Genomic DNA, 18,465 nt, shown 5'->3' with positions numbered 1-18,465 from the left:
GTACGGCTATGAGCCATGAAACTTGGCTGTTTCTCAGCACATCATATAGATTGCATAGATAGCAAATGGTATCTTTGTCACCAAACATGGAAACCACGATAGTGAATCACCAAGTACTAGGAACTCCACCCCAGAAGGAAATCCTCATTGTGAGAGGCTGGCCTTAAAGAAACAGATCCTTTCTAAGAATTTTTTTCCCTTTTCTCCTTTTGTGAAGTGACACCCCATTTTTTTGAGAACTTAATTCTCTATAACAGTGGGTAGTCTGTTGTACCATAAGCAGGATGATGCTCTTTCATATCCGAAACTCTTTTGTCTCAACCTTTCTGATTTTTGTAGCTTCTGTAATGTATGCATCTTGTCCATAATAAACAAACTTGCTGTTTTAGAGCCCCAAGTGTATTGCAGTGATCACTCAAAGGGAGACAGTCATCTTGACACTCAGCACAATATGATTGCCACTAACAGCTCTGTTTCTGTCTGCACATGGGTAATTTGAAGTTTGGTTTGTGATTTTTTTTTCACTGCTTGGTTGAGACCAGCTTAATTAGAAAACTAAATTATTTGATATTGGGAAGACTGGAGATTGATTGACAATCTTCTCATTCTATTGCTAAGCTTCCACTGATTGATAAATCTACTTAATTCTTATTTATATTGATAGTTGGTCTTCCAGGATTACCTCATGTTCACTATCTCTATGAAGCTGGTGAGTGAGATCATCGGTATGCTGATAATAGCCAGCTGTACATCACCATTGGGAACATGGACTGGTGATGCTGTGGAAGTCTTGTCTCTTGTCTGGGGGGACAGCTGTAAATGTGGAAAGAGGGAATTGCAGTGGAAAGCCAGAAAGCAACTTCTACCCATTTTTTCCAGGTTTAAATATTGGGCACAAACATGTACTCTTGCCTCCAACGTGTAATTCTTTAGATTATCTTAAAAAACATATATTTGCTGAGAGAGCGCTTTTCTGTTACCAGACACTAATGGGAATTATTTTCACTCCTGTTTCCTGGACTGGTGAATTTGATCAACACATAGTTGCCCGCAGTGAATGGGAGCTCTTCTATTGTAAGCTAATGAGGTCTGTCTTTCAGAAGATGTGATGTACAAAAGATTTTGTCTTTTAAATCCACACTTTTTGCTGAATGGAAAAGCATTCAAGCCAATCTGCCATTTAAAGTAACATAGTCCAGTTACAGATCCACCACTTAAATATCCTGAAATGGCAAGATGAGGCAAATAATTGATTCTGAAGTTAAACAAGTATCTGTTTAATTGCCTAGAAAATTAGTGGAGTTCTGTTTTATAATTCATATGCTAAAGTTATATGTTAAAGCAGTTTAAGTTACTTAATCGTGTTAGAACATTTTACAGTATTATAAAATAACTTTTATGGAAGTCCATTTTCAATAATAAATGCTGTAGGAAATGTTAGCTCATATGGCTTCCATCGTTAAGAGAATAACCTGTACTGTGGAGTCCTTGGTGCTCTCTGAGCCTTGGTGTTTTCTTGCAGACATTTCATTGCCAGACTAGGCAACATCTTCAGTGCAAAGAGGGAGTGGGCCTTGCTCTCAGTTTATATACTATGGCTTGCCCTGCCTGCATTGGTGGGGGTGTTGTTCTCTCCTTGGGAGTTCTTTGATTGGGCTGTTGTTTGCTGCTTGGTTAATAGTTAATAGTTGAGTTAATAGTTCCTTGATTAAGGTGTATTGTGCTGTTTGATGGTTCATCTGGTGTTAATCCTAGTGTTGATTTTTGCATATCTGGGTGTTGATTGCTGGCAAGGGAATGTACTGGTCTTGTGGCTTTTCTATTGTCTCTTTTGAATGGTATGTAAATGTTGTTTACCTCTGTGTGTCTGCTGACTTTGTCTGAGTGCCAGGCTTCCAGGAATTGTCTGGCATTTTTGGATTTGCCTTGGTTTAGGATGCTCACAGTTTCCCAGTTGAAACTATGGTCTGTCCATGTGTTGTGAGATTAAGGAGTTCTCATTGTGTCTTTTGACTGCTAGTTGGTGTTCATGGATGCGCTCTGCTAGTCTTCTGCCTGTCTGTCCTACATAGTGGCTGTTACAGTCTTTGCACTGTATGTTGTAAATAACTCCTGTTTTTTCTTCTTGGGCTATTGGGTCTTTTGGGTTGCTTAATATGTTTTGAAGAGTTTTAGTTGGTTTATGTGCTACGGTGATGCCATGTGGTTATAATAGTCTGTTGGTGGTTTCTGAGATGTTTCTGATGTATGGACCTGTACATCATGAAGTGTAACTTTTTTTTTACTATAAATAGTAATAGATTTTATAATGGACATGTTTATGTGTAAGCCCACTATGAGACTTGTAGAATAGTAAAAGCAAATATATAAAGACATATGTTTTTCTGGATAACTGCCCATTATTTCAGACGGATAAAGTGGTTCATATGTTATTTGGCATTTGGCAAATTAAATTTGGCAGTCCAGTTACATGCAGAAAACACGCATTTACTAACATGTATTGCTTGCGTGTTCTAGATGGACAAAAGAGGAAGAAATCACTGAGAAAGAAACTGGATTCCCTCGGAAAGGAAAAAAACAAAGATAAAGGTATTAAAATATGTATGAATCTACATAAACTGAAACATGGAATATGGTTTACTTATTAGATAGTTAATTTGCATGTATAGTTTTGATCATGGTCTCTTTCTCTCACACATCATTTACTGCAGCTTTCCCCAACTTGGTCCCCAACATCTGTTTTAACTAATTGGCATAGTATCCATAATTCTGTGAACACTGATTTGGAATTCTTAGAGTTGTAATCCAACATTTCTAGAAGGTATGAGAATTGGGAAGACTAATTTATAGAATATATATTAGTATAAATTTTTTTTGTGAATTTTTTTTTAAAAAAATATTAACACAGTGTGGGTCATGCCAGCTTTACCAGTAAATATTAATTACTTGTTCATTTGCCCAGCTTTTAAAAATAGAATAAGGTTCCCAGGCTGGCTCCTTATTCTAACATGATCTTGGTAGTCTTGATTAAAAAACAAACAAAAAAAACTATAAAAATTTTATAAACCATGAATAGACTATTACTAAAAAAATGGTACTCTCTAAATAAGTTTAGAAAAACTGTACTAAAAGAATATTGTTTATTACAGTTATACTTGGTCATTCCCATAATGAAATACAAATACTTCAGATTTTGGAATACTTCACTATATTCTTATTTCTAATTTAGTTAAATTGAAAAATGCTTAGTATGCTTACCTATCCATAGTGTAACTGCTTGGCTGCATAGTTATAGAAGAGAAACTGAGATACAATTAAGAATGCTTTTTAACTGTTTTAAACTATTTTGTCAAGTGGTAGGAACTTTCTTAAAGCATAATGGGTAATTTGTGAGAGATGTAAAAAGTCTTACTGACCTGAATATGAAAGGTCTGGTATATATAGTGTAACAATTAGTATTTTAAAAAATGATTAGAGTTTATATCAATGCATTCTAAATACATATAAGTTAAATATATATAAAATTTAACTGTAGAAAAGCCCCTGTTAAATGCTTGTTGGTGGTTCAGGCACAGGTTGGAAATACAGGTGTGTTAACTTTTAAGTGTTTTCTCTAAGGTTGGTAGACTGATGATAAGTGATATACAGTGTTTACTTTTATTTCTGACTCCTTTAAGGACTGCAGAGATTCTTTTTTTCCTTCCCTCTAAGTTGCTTTCACTTTCATGGTCTCTTTATGCAGGATTTTCTTAGCCTACCAGCTCATGTTATAGGAATGTTGTTTCTTTCCTAGAGTTTCCATGTGGATAAGATACTTGGGAGTAAACTTCACCTTTTTTCTTGGAATATAAACTGTTTCTACTTTGCCTGCACATAGCTCTCTGTTCTTGGCTGACTCTGCTTCTTTTTTGTCAGTCCTGTGATGATTCACTATGTTCCTGGCTATCCCATTTCATTCTCTTCCTGGACATACATCTTGTCTTCTTTAGATGAATTTATATGCTCTAGGCTTAAATGCACCAGCTCCATCTGTTACACACTCCATACTCCAGCACCATCAGCAATACCACATTCCAGCCTCAGCTGTCTTGTCTCCAGCCATTTCCTCTACTTCCTATGAGTTCTATTTATTAGTTAGCAGCTGGCAAGTAGAGTGAGAACATATAAAGATTCTTGTTTCTTCTAGAGTAATTTGAATGTACTGAACAGTGAAGAATTTGTATCATTCAGAAGCTTGTCATTTTTGCAAAACACCAGGCGGTGTCCTGTAAAACACTGTAAAAAACATTATGCTTCTCTGTATACATGCATGTAAAGGATGAGTTCACATTTTCCAGCATTCTCTACGTTAGCTTCCTTCTACAGCCTCATTAACAGGTAGACAAGTAATTAGGATTTTCAGACCCAGGTTTTTCTTTCATCTAATGTTATCTCACACTGTGTTGCATATACACCAGGGGACTTGCCTTGTCAGAATAAAATGGGATGATACTATTCTGTGCAATGAGGTTGTACATCACTCCCTGCAGGTCCTTTCAGCCATAGTTTTTACTGGAAGACTTCTGGGTGAAAGAGTGGTCAAGACAAATGAAACTTCTGAGATAGCTTGTGCTACCTCTACAAGGAAATGTGATATGGACAATATTAATGGAATTATTCTGGTAGATAATCACGATTTACTTGTACAGGTTCTGTTCAATGTATGTTATTTTGACATTCACCATAATTTATTTAAAACTGATATTTATGTTAAGCTTCAAAGGCAACTATTGTGGACAATTGCAGTGCGCTCTAAATGGGGCTACTCTTGAAGAACACTCAGAAGCTGCAGTTGGCCCAGAATGAGGCAGTGTGAGCAGCCATGTGTAGCTCTTATTATGCCCATGTAGCACTTCTGCTGTGTGAGCTGCACTGGTTACCAGTAGGTTTATGGGTGCAATTCAAGGAGTTAGTTATCATCTATAAAGTCCTATCATCTGTCTCCTTTGGCTTCTGCCCTGTCTAGAAAAATCTAGAAGCGTGCATCCTTTGTCAAAGCACGTGCCCTCTGGAATAGTACTCATGCAGAGACTGCCTATCTGTCTGCCTTTAAATGAGCATTGAAAACTTGGCTATTACTCCAGGCCTTGGGCTAGCGTAACTTAGACATTGTATGGGATTAATCAATAAAAGAGGATTTGTATTGTTCCATCTGGATGACTCTCACATTTTTTGATATCATGATGTTTATTCAATTTTTAATTATGGAGTTGGGTAGCTCTAGAAATATTTTTTATAAAAAATTGACAGATATATAGATGCAGCAACATTAAAGACAAAATCATGAAGTCATACTTTACAGAGAGCAAACTAGTTTACTGCAGCAGTGGCAAGATCAGCCAAAATAGGATCATCACAGAATAAACTGTTTATATTACTATACCCTTCCATCAGCAGCAGTTCATTTCACATTAAAAACTGCCTTGAAATTGAGTACACATGGACAACTATTTGAACTTGTGCTTTTCCTTAGATTTTTCCCTTGAGAACCTTTAAAATACACAACTTGCCTAATCATCTCTTGTACAAAATGTACCCTTTTGCTTTGATAAGCAGTCCTGGAGGGGTTTCTGGAGAAAACATGCTTTTAGTGCAACTGTTGGTATATACCTTACGTGAGAGCTAAGCTTGAAGAAACTTGAAAAATTGATTGCCTTCCAAACAGATTAGACCTTCATTTTTCTTTGCAAGGTTTCTTCTTTATGCATTACATATTATGCCTTGGCAATTAAATAAATCTCTGAGTATTGTTCCTCTCAGTGAGAATATGAATATACTGCAGTGACTTGATTCTTGGTCAACCCACTCTGTCCCAAATAACATTCATAGCCAATTGTTGACCCCCTATCCTTCTCCTTTATGTTTAACAATGAGTTGAAAAATGCTCTTACAATTGTGGGTTTTAATAAGCATTTCGGAAGTTTATTTTATACAGTGAATGCCTTCCTTTGCCAGGCAACTTGTCCAAAACAAATACTCTACTCTGTATGGCACAGCACATGTAGGCGTCCCAGCATAAATGTGTTTTGAGTGTTCTCATTCACAGTGTCTCTCCTAGTTCTGCTTTGCTGTGAGCATGATTTGCAGCTGTCTTGCTTAAATGCAGAGCCTCTGGTTCAAGTCTGTTGGGTTAGTAAGATGTAAAAAATAGACATAAAGAAGAAAGGGATTGGAGGATTTTTAGATCATGTTTCATGTCTTACTGTGTTAGGATTTTGTGCAAATGATTTTTAAGGTATCACAAGACTCATATGTTGACTATTTTTATTTCTTCAACCTAGAAAGTTTTTTTTAGAACTTCAGTTCAGGTGATATCTTCACACGTAGACCTCAGTCAAAGGCCCAGTGTCCATGGGTGAAAAACAGGGTGAAAAACAGTTGTCTGCACTGAAGATCCTTTGTGTGTATACAAAGGCTTCCCACTGCAGATAATTGCACTGTGTATGTGGATAACTAGCTGTTCGCTGACATCAGAACGTAATGTACAGAGAAAAGAGGCTGCTCACTATTCACATATTATGTTTTATATGCAAATGGAATATGGCTTTGGGCACATAAAAATTGGAGCTACTGATGATTTATGGTTGCTTGTTGTTTTATGTAAACTTAACTTTATGTAAACTTAAACTTTATGTAAACTTAGAATCTCCAGGTATTTGAGCACATGCCTGTGCTGGTCCTATTCACACTGCATTTGTCGTGGGAACTTGAGATTTTATTCACTTCTCATACCGTACTATTTGCTTTTCACTTGAACAAAAGATGATCCCTCATTCTCTTAGGAATACTTAATCTTACTGCTTCAGGCACATTGAATTCATGTTAACCAATTGATTAAAATTAGTTTCCCTAAATGAACAGAAACTGACACAATATGATACAAGGTTAAATTTAACTTCCTCAGTCACTGGCAGCCACACAATCCCAAAGTGTTATAGACCCACTCCTATGCTTAACAGTTTTTCCTGACAGCTTCCCCATGCAGATCATAGAGAGACTATTCCAGTATCAGCTAAATGTTTCTTAACAATATTTCTCAAAATTGAAATTTGCTAGATTTCCCTTGGTTTGTAAAAGTGAATTATATTCATTTTCAAATACATCTCATGAGACAGAACCACAATCACAACCTGAATGTTAGGAGGATCAGAATATTTGTTCGCCTGTGGAATTAGCTTCCAATGCCTAATTGTAGACCTAATGATTTTATCTTTCAGGGCCTTATTAACAACTTTATAGTAAAAAAAAAAATTACTGAATTAAAAAAGTTGTGTCCAGAATAATCACTCTTCATATTTTGAATCTGGGAACAACTGCAATTGAGTATGCATTCAGATTTTCAGAAATAATACTGGTTTAACCATATATCATGTAAATGTTGTGTCAGCTTATGCTCACTTAGGGATTTATTGAAACGTATAGTTAGACTGGGGTGCCTAAACTTTTGCATGCAATTGTACGTATTCATTTTGCCTGCTATGAATTATATGTGGGAAATCATCAGAGCCAGAAAAGGGAATCTGTGAGATAACAAACATAACGTTGCAACAATTAACCACTTAACATGTTGAGGGAAGAGGCAATTAAGAAGAGTTCTCTTAATCTCTGAGATAATAAACCAAGCTATTTAAATGATACAGCGATGTCTGTTCTGAGAAACACTTTATATGTCACAGTATGCAATGAGATAGAAGCAATGAAACTTGCAAAAGGACTGATCTCCATGAAGTGGTCACATGCAGAAAGTAATTTTTAACATGAGTTCCAGATATGGAAAATAAGATCAAGAATGACTAAGTTAGTATTATGGAAAGTGAATTGGAGATGTTCCTTGCCTATTACATTTGTCATGTTTATAATCACAACTGAATACATTTTCCTAGCACTGCCAGTTGTCACAACTATTTCAAGAGTGGACAGAAATATATACTACTTCAATTTATTTAGCCACATGATACACATCTTTGCTTCCTTTTGCCAGTAAAATAGGATTAGTAGTTAAATAGTGGTATTTATAAAGGTCACTCTAAACTATCTAAGAAAACTACAGTTTAAATACATTATACTTATCCCTGTTTTTAGATTTTTGACAAAAGTATGCTCTGGATAATTGAAGGAATAGAATCTTAGAATCTAAATAAGTAGAGATGTGAAAAACATTTTGAATTTCATGCACTGAGGGTTTTAAATACCTTGTTTCAGACTTTGAAACAATTTCATCAGGCTTGAAACAGGTACTTGCAATCTCACTAATAATGTCCTGGTGCTAGTCCAGTCATTCCAGAAGTGTCCCAAGTTCAAAATGGGTCTGTTTCGAATTCAGGGTAGGTATTTTGGGCTCAAAATGAAGTGTTTCAAGCTTGGAATGATTACTGAAAGTTGGAACATTGGAATATTTCAGACATAAAACATTTCGAATTTGAAAGGATTTGCACAGCATTATGAGTAACCTTTTCATTAATTCTTTCTGTGATTCATACTAGGAAGGCAAGACAAATCTCATCACCAGATGTGGGAGAAACAAAAACCCAACCTAAGAGCAAGCCAACCACTACAGATGATATTAGAACAATTGCTATTATATATTTGCATATACATTTACTTTGCCATTCACTGCTGGGTAAAGGATTATGCATTTGGAGATTTGGAAGTAAATAAACCCAATTTTATGTGAACACAAAATGTACACTAAATTGCTATTTAGGGTCAAATATCTCTGAAATAAATCTGTAATATTTTGGCAGGTTCAGTTAGACTCTGACATTCATTCATTCATTCATTCAATACCCCACATTTCTACTTAATCAGATATTTAAGGTAGCTAACAAAACTAAAGGAAATGTAAAAAATTAAATATAAATTAAAAGTAATGATGTAATTAGTTAAATATACTTAATCAGGTAAGCAAGAAACACTTTCCGTATTTTTTGCTGCTAATAAAGTGGACCTTAAGAGAATGATGCCAGAGAAGTTCCTTTCTTATGAACCAAATACACGAGTCTTTCACAAGGGGGCACTTCTGCAGGGCTCTTCTTCAGATCTTAATTTCCCAGTCAGATATGTAGTGGGATAGGCAATACTCTGTCAGATTACAAGAAGTTTAGAGCTTTAAAGATTAATAACAACACTTTAATTAACCAGTTGACAACTAATGCACATTTTTCATACAGGCATCATGCCCCAGTACCTTGCTCTGATTAAGATCCTAGCTGCTGCATATTACAGTTTTTAGCCACTTTTCAAGAAAAGACCTAGGTAGAACATGTTGCAGTAGACAAAACAGGATGTAATAAAGGTGTGGGTGAAAAGGTGATGGTGACAGGTCCCCTGTGCAAGCACCGAGTCATGTCTGACCCTTTGGAAGGATGCCGCTTTCGCGACATTTTCTTGGCAGACTATATCGGGGTGGTTTGCCATTGCCCTCCCCAGTCGTCCCCTTCCCGAGCAAGCTGGTTGCTCATTTCACCAGTCTCAGAAGGATGGAAGGCTGAGTCAACCTGAACCAGCTACCCGAGAATCCAGCTTCCACTGGGATCAAACTCGGGTTGTGGGGAGAGTTTCGGTTGCAATACTGCTGCCTACCACTCTGTGCCACATGAGGCGTAGAGGTGTGGGTAGTTGTCACCAAATTGAAACAGTTCAGGAAGGGTCATAGCATATTAGCTATAATTGTGTAAATATGTCCATCTTTGATATCTGTGTATCCAGTGACAGCTTAGGGTCAAGAGTATTGCAGACAGCAAGATCTGCTCTTTCAGAGAAAAGAAAATTCCACCCAAAACATGCTTCTCTTTCCTTTCCGAATCAGTTTCAGTCAGGATACTGATTGTTTCCTTGATGTTGATAGGTAAGCAGCTGTAACAGGCAACATCAGCATACTGTAGCATCCCACGTCAAAGCTTCAAATGAACTTTCCTGGCTGTTTCATGTCGATGTTGAGCCTCATGACAGAACCCAATTTACTTTAATACTGAAGATACCAAACAGCACCACCTTTTGGACATAGTCCGGCAGAAACAAGAGTACCCCAAAACTTGAGCTCTACCAGCTGGATCAGAAATATACCATGATTGGTGGAACAAAAGGCCACTAAGAGGGCAATGAGAATGAAGACCATATTTTCTCTTCCAGCTTCAGTGCAGGTCATGCACCAAGACAATCAAAGCAGTTTTGATACCATATTTTGGCCAAAGTTCCAATTGAAATAGATTCAGATTGTTAATATTCAAATACTTCTGCAGTTATTTTTCCTAAAGTTTCCTAATAGAAATTTTAAAAGTTGCTTGTAATTGTACAGGACATCTAGGTCAAAAAAAGAGTTTCTCCAACAGAGGCCTTATAGCTGTCTCTTTTGGGTGGGGGGAGAACACCTCCTACCTGTAAGGAGACAGTTATCACCTTCCTTAACCATTGGACCAGTCTTGTCTTGAGCAATTTAATTAGCCTTAATGGGCAAGGCTCAAGTAAGCAGGTGGTAGATCTACAATCTGTGAAGAATCCAAAACAACTGGACAATGAAGTGTTGAGGCTACATTCCCATGACCTGCAAGTTAAGGTGGATGCAGTTGATTTTATCCATGAAGAAGTATGTAATTCCTCTCAACAAGTCACTGTTTCAGTGCTACCCTACTGTGGTGGATTTCAGCGCTGTCACAGATTCTCAGGAAGGAGAGAGCACATTCCAAGGAGTTAAGAGGACTCAGGGTCTAGACAGTATTGGTGGGAAAGTGAAGAAATTCAGGGTGGCCCCACCCTAGAGTCTCCCTGGTTATTTCCCCTTAGGTGTGTTAGGGTAGCTTTAGTCTGGCAAGATTCTGTCTGTACAACGAGAGCAATAAAAAACTGGAGTTTTGAATGCACTGACTCATTCTTGGGCCGGGCCCGACACCTACTATACATACACAAAAAAATTGTTCTGCTAAATAAAATGCTACACAGCTGCCACTTTGTGAACACAGTGGAAGTACAGAAGCAAGCACTCTTTGCTTCTGTGAAAACTAGGTCTTCAAGTGGACTTAAAATCTGTCTTGATTTGAAAGTTCTCCCAGCTGTCTTTCCGTCTATTTTATTATTCTCAGCTCCCTAGTAAACAAAAGGGATGATTTGGCTTTATGGTTAAAATTATTGTGTCCAGGCTGTCTGCGTATTTTACAGACCAGGTTGAGCTTTGACAGTATTACTGCCAAAAACAGTAAGAAATTGCCCACATGCATTCAAGGAATCAGTCTAGATCTAACAAACTGTTGGAATATTTTTATTAGTCTTAAGCTTGTGCAGAGGTCTGTTGTAGCTCTCATTCTAAAACTGACAAAGGAATGATCTATCCATGACAATGCTATACACTGAGCTTCCCCAACTTCAGATCATCAGTTGTAGTTGAGTGGAATACCAGATTCTGCAAGTGATCTGAAGCATGTGTAGCATGAAACTGGTCCATGGTAAGTATGGCAGATGTATTCCTCTTCTGACTAGGTAGCTTCAGCATGGGAGTTAACAAGATGTATCTAGGACAAAGAACCAATGGCATGCCTGAGAACCAGCTAGCTCTGTAAGAGAGACTATTGGACAGTAGGTTGGACAGTACATGGGCATTATTCCTATGCTGTTCCAGGTACCTAAACAAGGGAGCACAAACACTCAGAATTGGCAAACTGTCAGTTGCAGCATCCTTTACCATGGGCAGTCCTTTTCACCTTCCAATCTTAGCCTGCTATGACAGGCAAATGAAGTGGAAAAGACACTCCCTTTTCTTTGATCAAGGAATCTTTGGTTTAATTTCAGATCAGTGCTTTTACTGGGATTAAATCTTGGATAATTGTTGTTTTACCAGCCGCTAACCTGGCATTAAAGAGCAGAACGCTTAGGTTGTAGGATCCATTTTCACTACCACCTTGATTCTTTGGTTTGACTGCAACTCGAAGGAAGGGAATTCAGCCAGTGGCATGCCATTCCTTTCTTGTAATCACTAGGTTGCAAGTCCTGTTAGTACTTCATTGCTTTCATGCTATTTCCCATAATACCCTTATTCTCTGATAAAAATTAGATTCTACTGGAATGTAATGAATTAGTATAGCAAAATAGGAATGTTTAAAGTAAATTGAATTGATTTGTTCCAGTACAAATTTCCTTTCTACTTTGAAAGGACATGCAGTTAATTCCCTTGATTATTATAGCTGTTATAACTATCTAATTTGACAACATAATTCCTATAAATCCTCTAGTATCTGTTTTTTTTACTATACCTGAATGGCATGGTAGAATTCCATACCTCATTCCATTGCTGATTATTTCCAAGAAAAGGTGCACTACTGTGAATAAATATTTGATTTTTCATTTATTATAGCCCCAAAACCAGATACGTTCTTCTCCCATGTTTACTTTCTTTTTGTTTTATGTTAATATAAAATATTTTTACTGTTTATGTTTAACTTGTTCCAATAATAATTCCACTAGTGATGTTAGCATGCAACTGCGTATATAGATGAGAGAAGATAGTCTCCTCGTGAATATAAAATGGATGTTGCTCATTTCTTGGAAATTATATTATTTCAAGCATACTTTGTTCTGTATTTTGCTTCTTTTAGGCACAGTGAGGATTAGTCCCTTTTATAATAACATTGTGACTACATTACTTCAGTATTAGTCAATCTAATACCATGTTCTAAAAATCTACATTCGCAACTTATTAAAATTGGATGGACTATTGAAAGAGATAATTTGTGTTCAAGTTTCTTGCTGTGAATTCTGCATAGAAATTCTTTTCTAATTAATGGTTATGGCAGACTTTAAGCCATGATTTTATGTGGCTTCCATTTCTCTATTCTGTTGCCTTTTTAAAAACTGTTTTTTGAAAAGCCCTGTAAGTTCTGGAATTGCTAAAAGTAAACTTAACAGTATACCTTTATTATTTATTTTTATGTGCTCTTTTATCTTTTCCTACTCCAAACTGTAGCCTTAGTCTCCATTAATAATTGCTAAGAACCACAGGAGTTGTAGTGCAGTATATTTTAAAAGCATCAGTTGGGAAGGCTGACTTTTCACTAAGCAACTAATGTTAAAACCCTGAATGCTCGCAAAATCTATTACCTGGGGATTTATTGAATCCATTTTCAAAAAGTTGTTTGCTACAGTTATTAGCCTTTGATACATAAAGTCTTGTTTGTTTTTCAGAATTCATACCCCAGGCTTTTGGAATGCCTTTATCACAAGTAATAGCTAATGATCGGGCATATAAACTGAAGCAAGATATTCATAGAGAAGAGCAGAGAGATGTTTCAGAATTTGTAACATCGCTTTTACCTTTTGGGAGTAAAAGACAGAACAAAGAACTCTCAAGCAGTAATTCATCTCTTAGTTCCACCTCAGAAACACCAAATGAATCTACTTCACCCAATACACCAGAACCAGCCCCCCGGGCACGGAGAAGGGTAAGTTCCATTCATTGCTTAGTAGTTACTGCAAGTATTGTGGGATCTTCCTAGCTGCTGGCTTGGTTACTGAAGCTGGAGTCTCTGATTTGTTAGTCTATAGTTACTTAAAGTCAGCCCTGATAGAATGATAGAAATTATAATTTTAATGATCATCTGCCTTTCCCAGCTGTTCGTGGGAGAGAACAAAATGGACACAAATCTCTTGCCAGCACCTCAGGGGACATAAAGATTCTTTGGAAACTTTCCTTTTCTCCAGTCAGTTTCCCGATGGTCTTTTAAATTACTAAAAAACAAACTTATCTGTTGTGCTGTCTCTCTCAAATGCATGCATGTGTGCGCGCACACACATATCCCCATATCATCTCAGTCCCAAATATGTTTACAGTATAATAAATGGTTTTATATAGTTACAAGATTAATGTTCAGTCATTTAAAAACATTGGAAACTGCCATACACTGAATCAGTCCACTGATGCATCTATTCTAGTATTGTCAACAAATAGCATCTTTCCAGAATTTGTTCATACTGGAGTTTTTCCAGTTCTTCCTGTGACTTTTCTTCTTTGCAATGCATGTGCTGTATCAGTGAATTCTAAGAGAGCCAGTTTGGTCTAGTGGTTAAGGTTCTGGGCTAGAAACCAGGAGTCTGTGAGTTCTAGTCCCGCTTTAGGCATGAAAGCTGGCTGGGTGACCTTGGGCCAGTCACTTTCTCTCAGCCCAACTTGGTGCAATGTAGACAGCCTCCTCATGGTGCACCCCGGGCAACGTGACTTGTCACAGCTAAATAGTCTACACAGCTGGCTGCTGGACATCACAAGTATTTCCCAGCAAGAAAAAGCAGCATGAACACCAAACAGCTATGCCATACGATTAAAAAAAAAGTGAATTCCAATATTTATATTGCATATTCAAAATTACTGTTTCTATCCTGAGAAAACCTAAACAATGGCAACAGGGAGTATTAGTGGCTACAGATTCCTAAAACACTAACACTCTTTGCCCAGGAGATGATAAGGTTATCAGGTAATTCATGAAAATGTTTAGGTTCCTTTAGGATAGAATCAGTAATTTTGAATATGCAATATTGGAATTCACTGATACAGCACATGCATTGCCAAGAAGAAGAAGTCACAGGAAGGACTGAAAAACTTGAGAAGCTGCAGCCGCCCCAGGAAGCCCCAACCACCCCATCCTGGCCCAGCAGTGCAGCGTGAAGCCCCAGCCACCCTGTACTCCACCACCCCAGCTGACCTTCACCATCTTCTTGCTCCTGCTGCTGACAAGGCGTGCCCAACTTGGCCTTCACAAGGCAGCTGCTGGACATGCAAGATCTTCTTCCACAGATCTTGTGAGAAAACTGCTTCTCATAATCTCAGGGAGAAAGCTTTGTGTGGCCAGCCGCTGCCTCACAAAGGGCCAGGCCAGGCATGCTTGGCTAGCAGTGAGAGCAAGAAGATGTTGAAGATCAGGTGGGGACTGTAGAGCGCAGGGTGACAGGGGCCACAGCGTGCAGGAGGCCGAAGGGGCAGAGATGGGGGAAGATAGGTGGGGGGAGGTGAAGCACCCTTGCAGTTGTAAGGTGGGCTGCCAAGTGCTTGAATTTTGATTTTTTGCAATGGCCGTAACTTTAGGAATCAGGCATAAGTACCATTTGTTCAGTGCTGCTGTAACTTCGAACAGTTTCTGAACAAATGGTTGTAACTTGATGACTACCTGTAATACAATTTTTTTTAAGCACAGATGGCAAAAGTACTTGATGCTGCTGCTGAATACTGTAGCTTAGGAGTTTTTGCATAATTTCTTGTGATAATTGAGGGATGTAATAACTGTAGCGTCTAGCCTTTGGATTTGGAGAGATTATGTATTTTAGGACCTATGTTACCTTTAATAACACTCTATCAGAAAATACTGCCCCTTTTATAGATAATAAGAGAGCTGCTTCATACTGTATGTTATACTTTGTACCTTGGAAACCTTTCTGAATAAAAGTAAAGCTTCATTGTTTCATACATCAACTATATAAACTTTTTGTTTGCAGCTCTATGATGGATATGAAGGGTTAAGGAAAACTGTCAACCATATAACATTACTGTTACTTTTGTTCAAATTAACAAAGATGCATAATCCATCAACTACAGTATCCTTCGGGCAACTAGTGAGGGTTGGGTGGCACTGTCTTGCAGTGCTTCCTTTCCTTCCTGAGAAGGCAATTCTAGGCAGTGTATATAGAGGTGGAACAGCTGTGCCTGGTACTCCAGCATGGGGTGCTGTGTGTGCTGTTTAATATCTGCATGAAGCCACTGAGGGAAGTTTGGTTGCAGTATTATCAGTATGCCATCAAAAACCAGACCAGGGAAGTTGTTGAAGTCCTGAACTAGTGTCTAGAGGCTGGATCAAAACAAATCTCTGAAAGATTAAGATAGTATTTGTTGATGATCAAACTGGCCTTTCTTGGGCTGGGAGGACCTAACAACAGGGATTCATGCCCTCATCACCTTGCAGATAGACCATTGCAATGCACTCTACATGTGGCTGCCTTTGAAGATGACTTGGAAGCTACAGTTGATCCAAAATGCTGTGGCCCTCCTGCTAATTGGTGGTAGGAGAATTACGAGTGTGCACACGTGCTAAGATCACTGCACTGTTTACTGGTTTGCCTCCAAGTCCAGTTTGGGGTGCAAGTTATCACCATGAAGCCCTCCATGGCTCAGGTCCTCATACTTAAGGGACAATTTCCCTGGCAGTTTAAATGATACGCAGTTAATACTGTCCAACAATGAGTTAAAATTAAATAGAGTAATTTTATTCTACTCATAGAAACAGTAAGTGTTAAGTGGAATTATGACGTCAAATTTTGTCACCATAATATGACTTGCAGAAGTTGAAAATATCCCCAAATCAGTTGTTCCCCAGGGGCAAACCTCTCTCTTGTCAGTAAACATTGAATAAAACTTGAAGGATTTCTCTTCAAAACAATTGCCTTACCTGTTGTGTATCTCAAGTTGCTTCAGCATATACATACTGGTTGCCCAATTCTCTATTTTTTCCCTTATTTTCATTTCTATTTACAGACGAGTCAGATTTTTTCCACCCACCTCAGAGGAATCCTCTTGGGGCTTGTATTCCATTACAGGTTATGATCAGAGAAGAATGTTGGCAGAAACAGAGATATAAACTTCCACATACATACACACACTATGTATATAGACAGCTTCATATAAATAGCATATTTGTACACACACTGGTACATTTCTCATTAAGTGTGCGTTGGATGATAGCAATTAGGATTCACAGAAAGATGCAGTCTTACTTACAATTATTGGAAAATAAACTGTGGGGTGAAAAGAAAGACTATTCTTTGAGAGTAGAGATGTACAAGTTTGTAATACAACCCTTGACACACACTTTTAATTGAGTATTTTATTTTTAATCTGTATTTTAAACTTTTTGTAGAGTGTTTTAAAAATTTTGTTATTTGCCTTAAATACTTGCCAAAGTAGAAATTAATTAATAATGATAGTTAACACCTAGTAGAGATTACTAATAAAGAATTTACAGTTGTGGTTGGGCAAGAAGCTGTTTCCAGACAAAGTTGTATTGAAAAGTGGTTACTACTTAGGGGAGATGCTGCTGTTCTTTCCCCATCGTCTTCAGCAAAATGTTTCCAGTTTTCCGCATTTGGTCAGCAGCAATCTTCAGGTGACAATGTGAATGTTGCTGTGTATGGTGGCAATTGCCTCCATTTTGACTTGGGATGGGAACAAAGTGAATGAACTGGACCAACTGAAGCATGGGAGCAGACCAAGCAACTACAGCCTCAGAACTACCTCAGCTTGGGCAGGCATGCAGCAGGTAGCATCTAACATGGCTAGTACAATCATGGCATTTGTCTTGAGCTACCCTCTGACAACTATAAGGATCAGTCACTGCTTAGAGGTGTAAGAGAAGAGCTTACAATGGATTTCTGCCCCAGTTAACACCTTCTGTTATAGGTTAACCTTTCATTTTGTGATGGTTTAAAGAAAAGTGCTTTCTTCCATCTTTACCAAATGCATGTTCGTGTGTTATAGGGTGCAATGTCAGTGGATTCTATTACTGATCTCGATGATAGTCAGTCTCGATTACTAGAAGCTCTACAGTTATCCTTGCCTGCTGAAGCTCAGAACAAGAAAGAAAAGTCCAGGGACAAAAAACTAAGCCTCAATCCTATTTACAGGCAAGTTCCTCGGCTTGTAGATAGCTGCTGCCAGCATTTAGAAAAACATGGTAAGTGTATTTTATCCCAAGCAGACAGCCTATACCACCGTACAAAGATTTGATTTGGAGATTCAGTTTGAAAGCAATTTGATTCTCCCCAAACTAAATCAACTTTCCAAACTGGGATGAATATGATCAGCTGCCACCAGAACAATGGAATTGACTCAAAGTTTTGAATCAAATTGATGAATTGAATAGGAGCCAATCCAGAAAGCACTAAAAATTGTTTGGATTCTATTTCATACAAGTATGATGGTTCAAAGTGTGGCTTTTCTTCCCTAAAATAAGGGCTGTGAACCTAGTCAAAGTAGTAGTAATTGAGTAAGCCATTTCTCCTTCAACTGTGGAATTGGAGAATACTCATGGGTATTTTTTTTCTTCTATAGAAGCTGGGAGGGGCAGATTTAAAAAATAGAGGAAGTGGTGAAGTGCCACAAACATTTTGGTCAAAATTACAGTGTACTACTGTTATATGATATGGGGAGATATATTGGGAGACAGGTGAGGGACTCAAATTGTTGGACTTCATTTGGTCCTGGAACTTAGCTGCAATAAGCCTTCAGCTTCTAAAATAATTTCATGTAGGTATTTGACACTAACATTTGAGATGGGATATTAGTAGTTTTAATGTGGGTTAGTCCACTTGGCTCAAATTCAAGGGAAAATCATAGCACTGATACTCAGCAATTTGCTAAGGTTTGGTAGTACAATGCTGGAGGGGCTCTGGAAGCTACATGCA

General features: G+C 37.8%; 1 protein-coding gene across 2 annotated transcripts in view; it reads left to right on the top strand.

The window, feature by feature from the left end:
* Positions 1 to 18,465, top strand: part of ARHGAP6 (Rho GTPase activating protein 6) — a 215,050-nt gene that overhangs the window by 180,219 nt on the left and 16,366 nt on the right. For both annotated transcript variants that reach the window (XM_063305093.1, XM_063305094.1), the window contains exons 3-5: positions 2,518 to 2,589; positions 13,210 to 13,466; positions 17,540 to 17,735. In XM_063305093.1, the coding sequence (XP_063161163.1) occupies positions 2,518 to 2,589; positions 13,210 to 13,466; positions 17,540 to 17,735 (525 nt within the window). The remainder of the gene's footprint in view (positions 1 to 2,517; positions 2,590 to 13,209; positions 13,467 to 17,539; positions 17,736 to 18,465) is intronic.

The sequence above is a fragment of the Candoia aspera genome, chromosome 5, assembly GCF_035149785.1.
Source record: "Candoia aspera isolate rCanAsp1 chromosome 5, rCanAsp1.hap2, whole genome shotgun sequence".
Lineage (NCBI taxonomy): Eukaryota > Metazoa > Chordata > Lepidosauria > Squamata > Boidae > Candoia > Candoia aspera.
The sequence above is the reverse complement of the archived record's forward strand: the minus strand, read 5'-3'. Positions and strand labels throughout refer to the sequence as shown.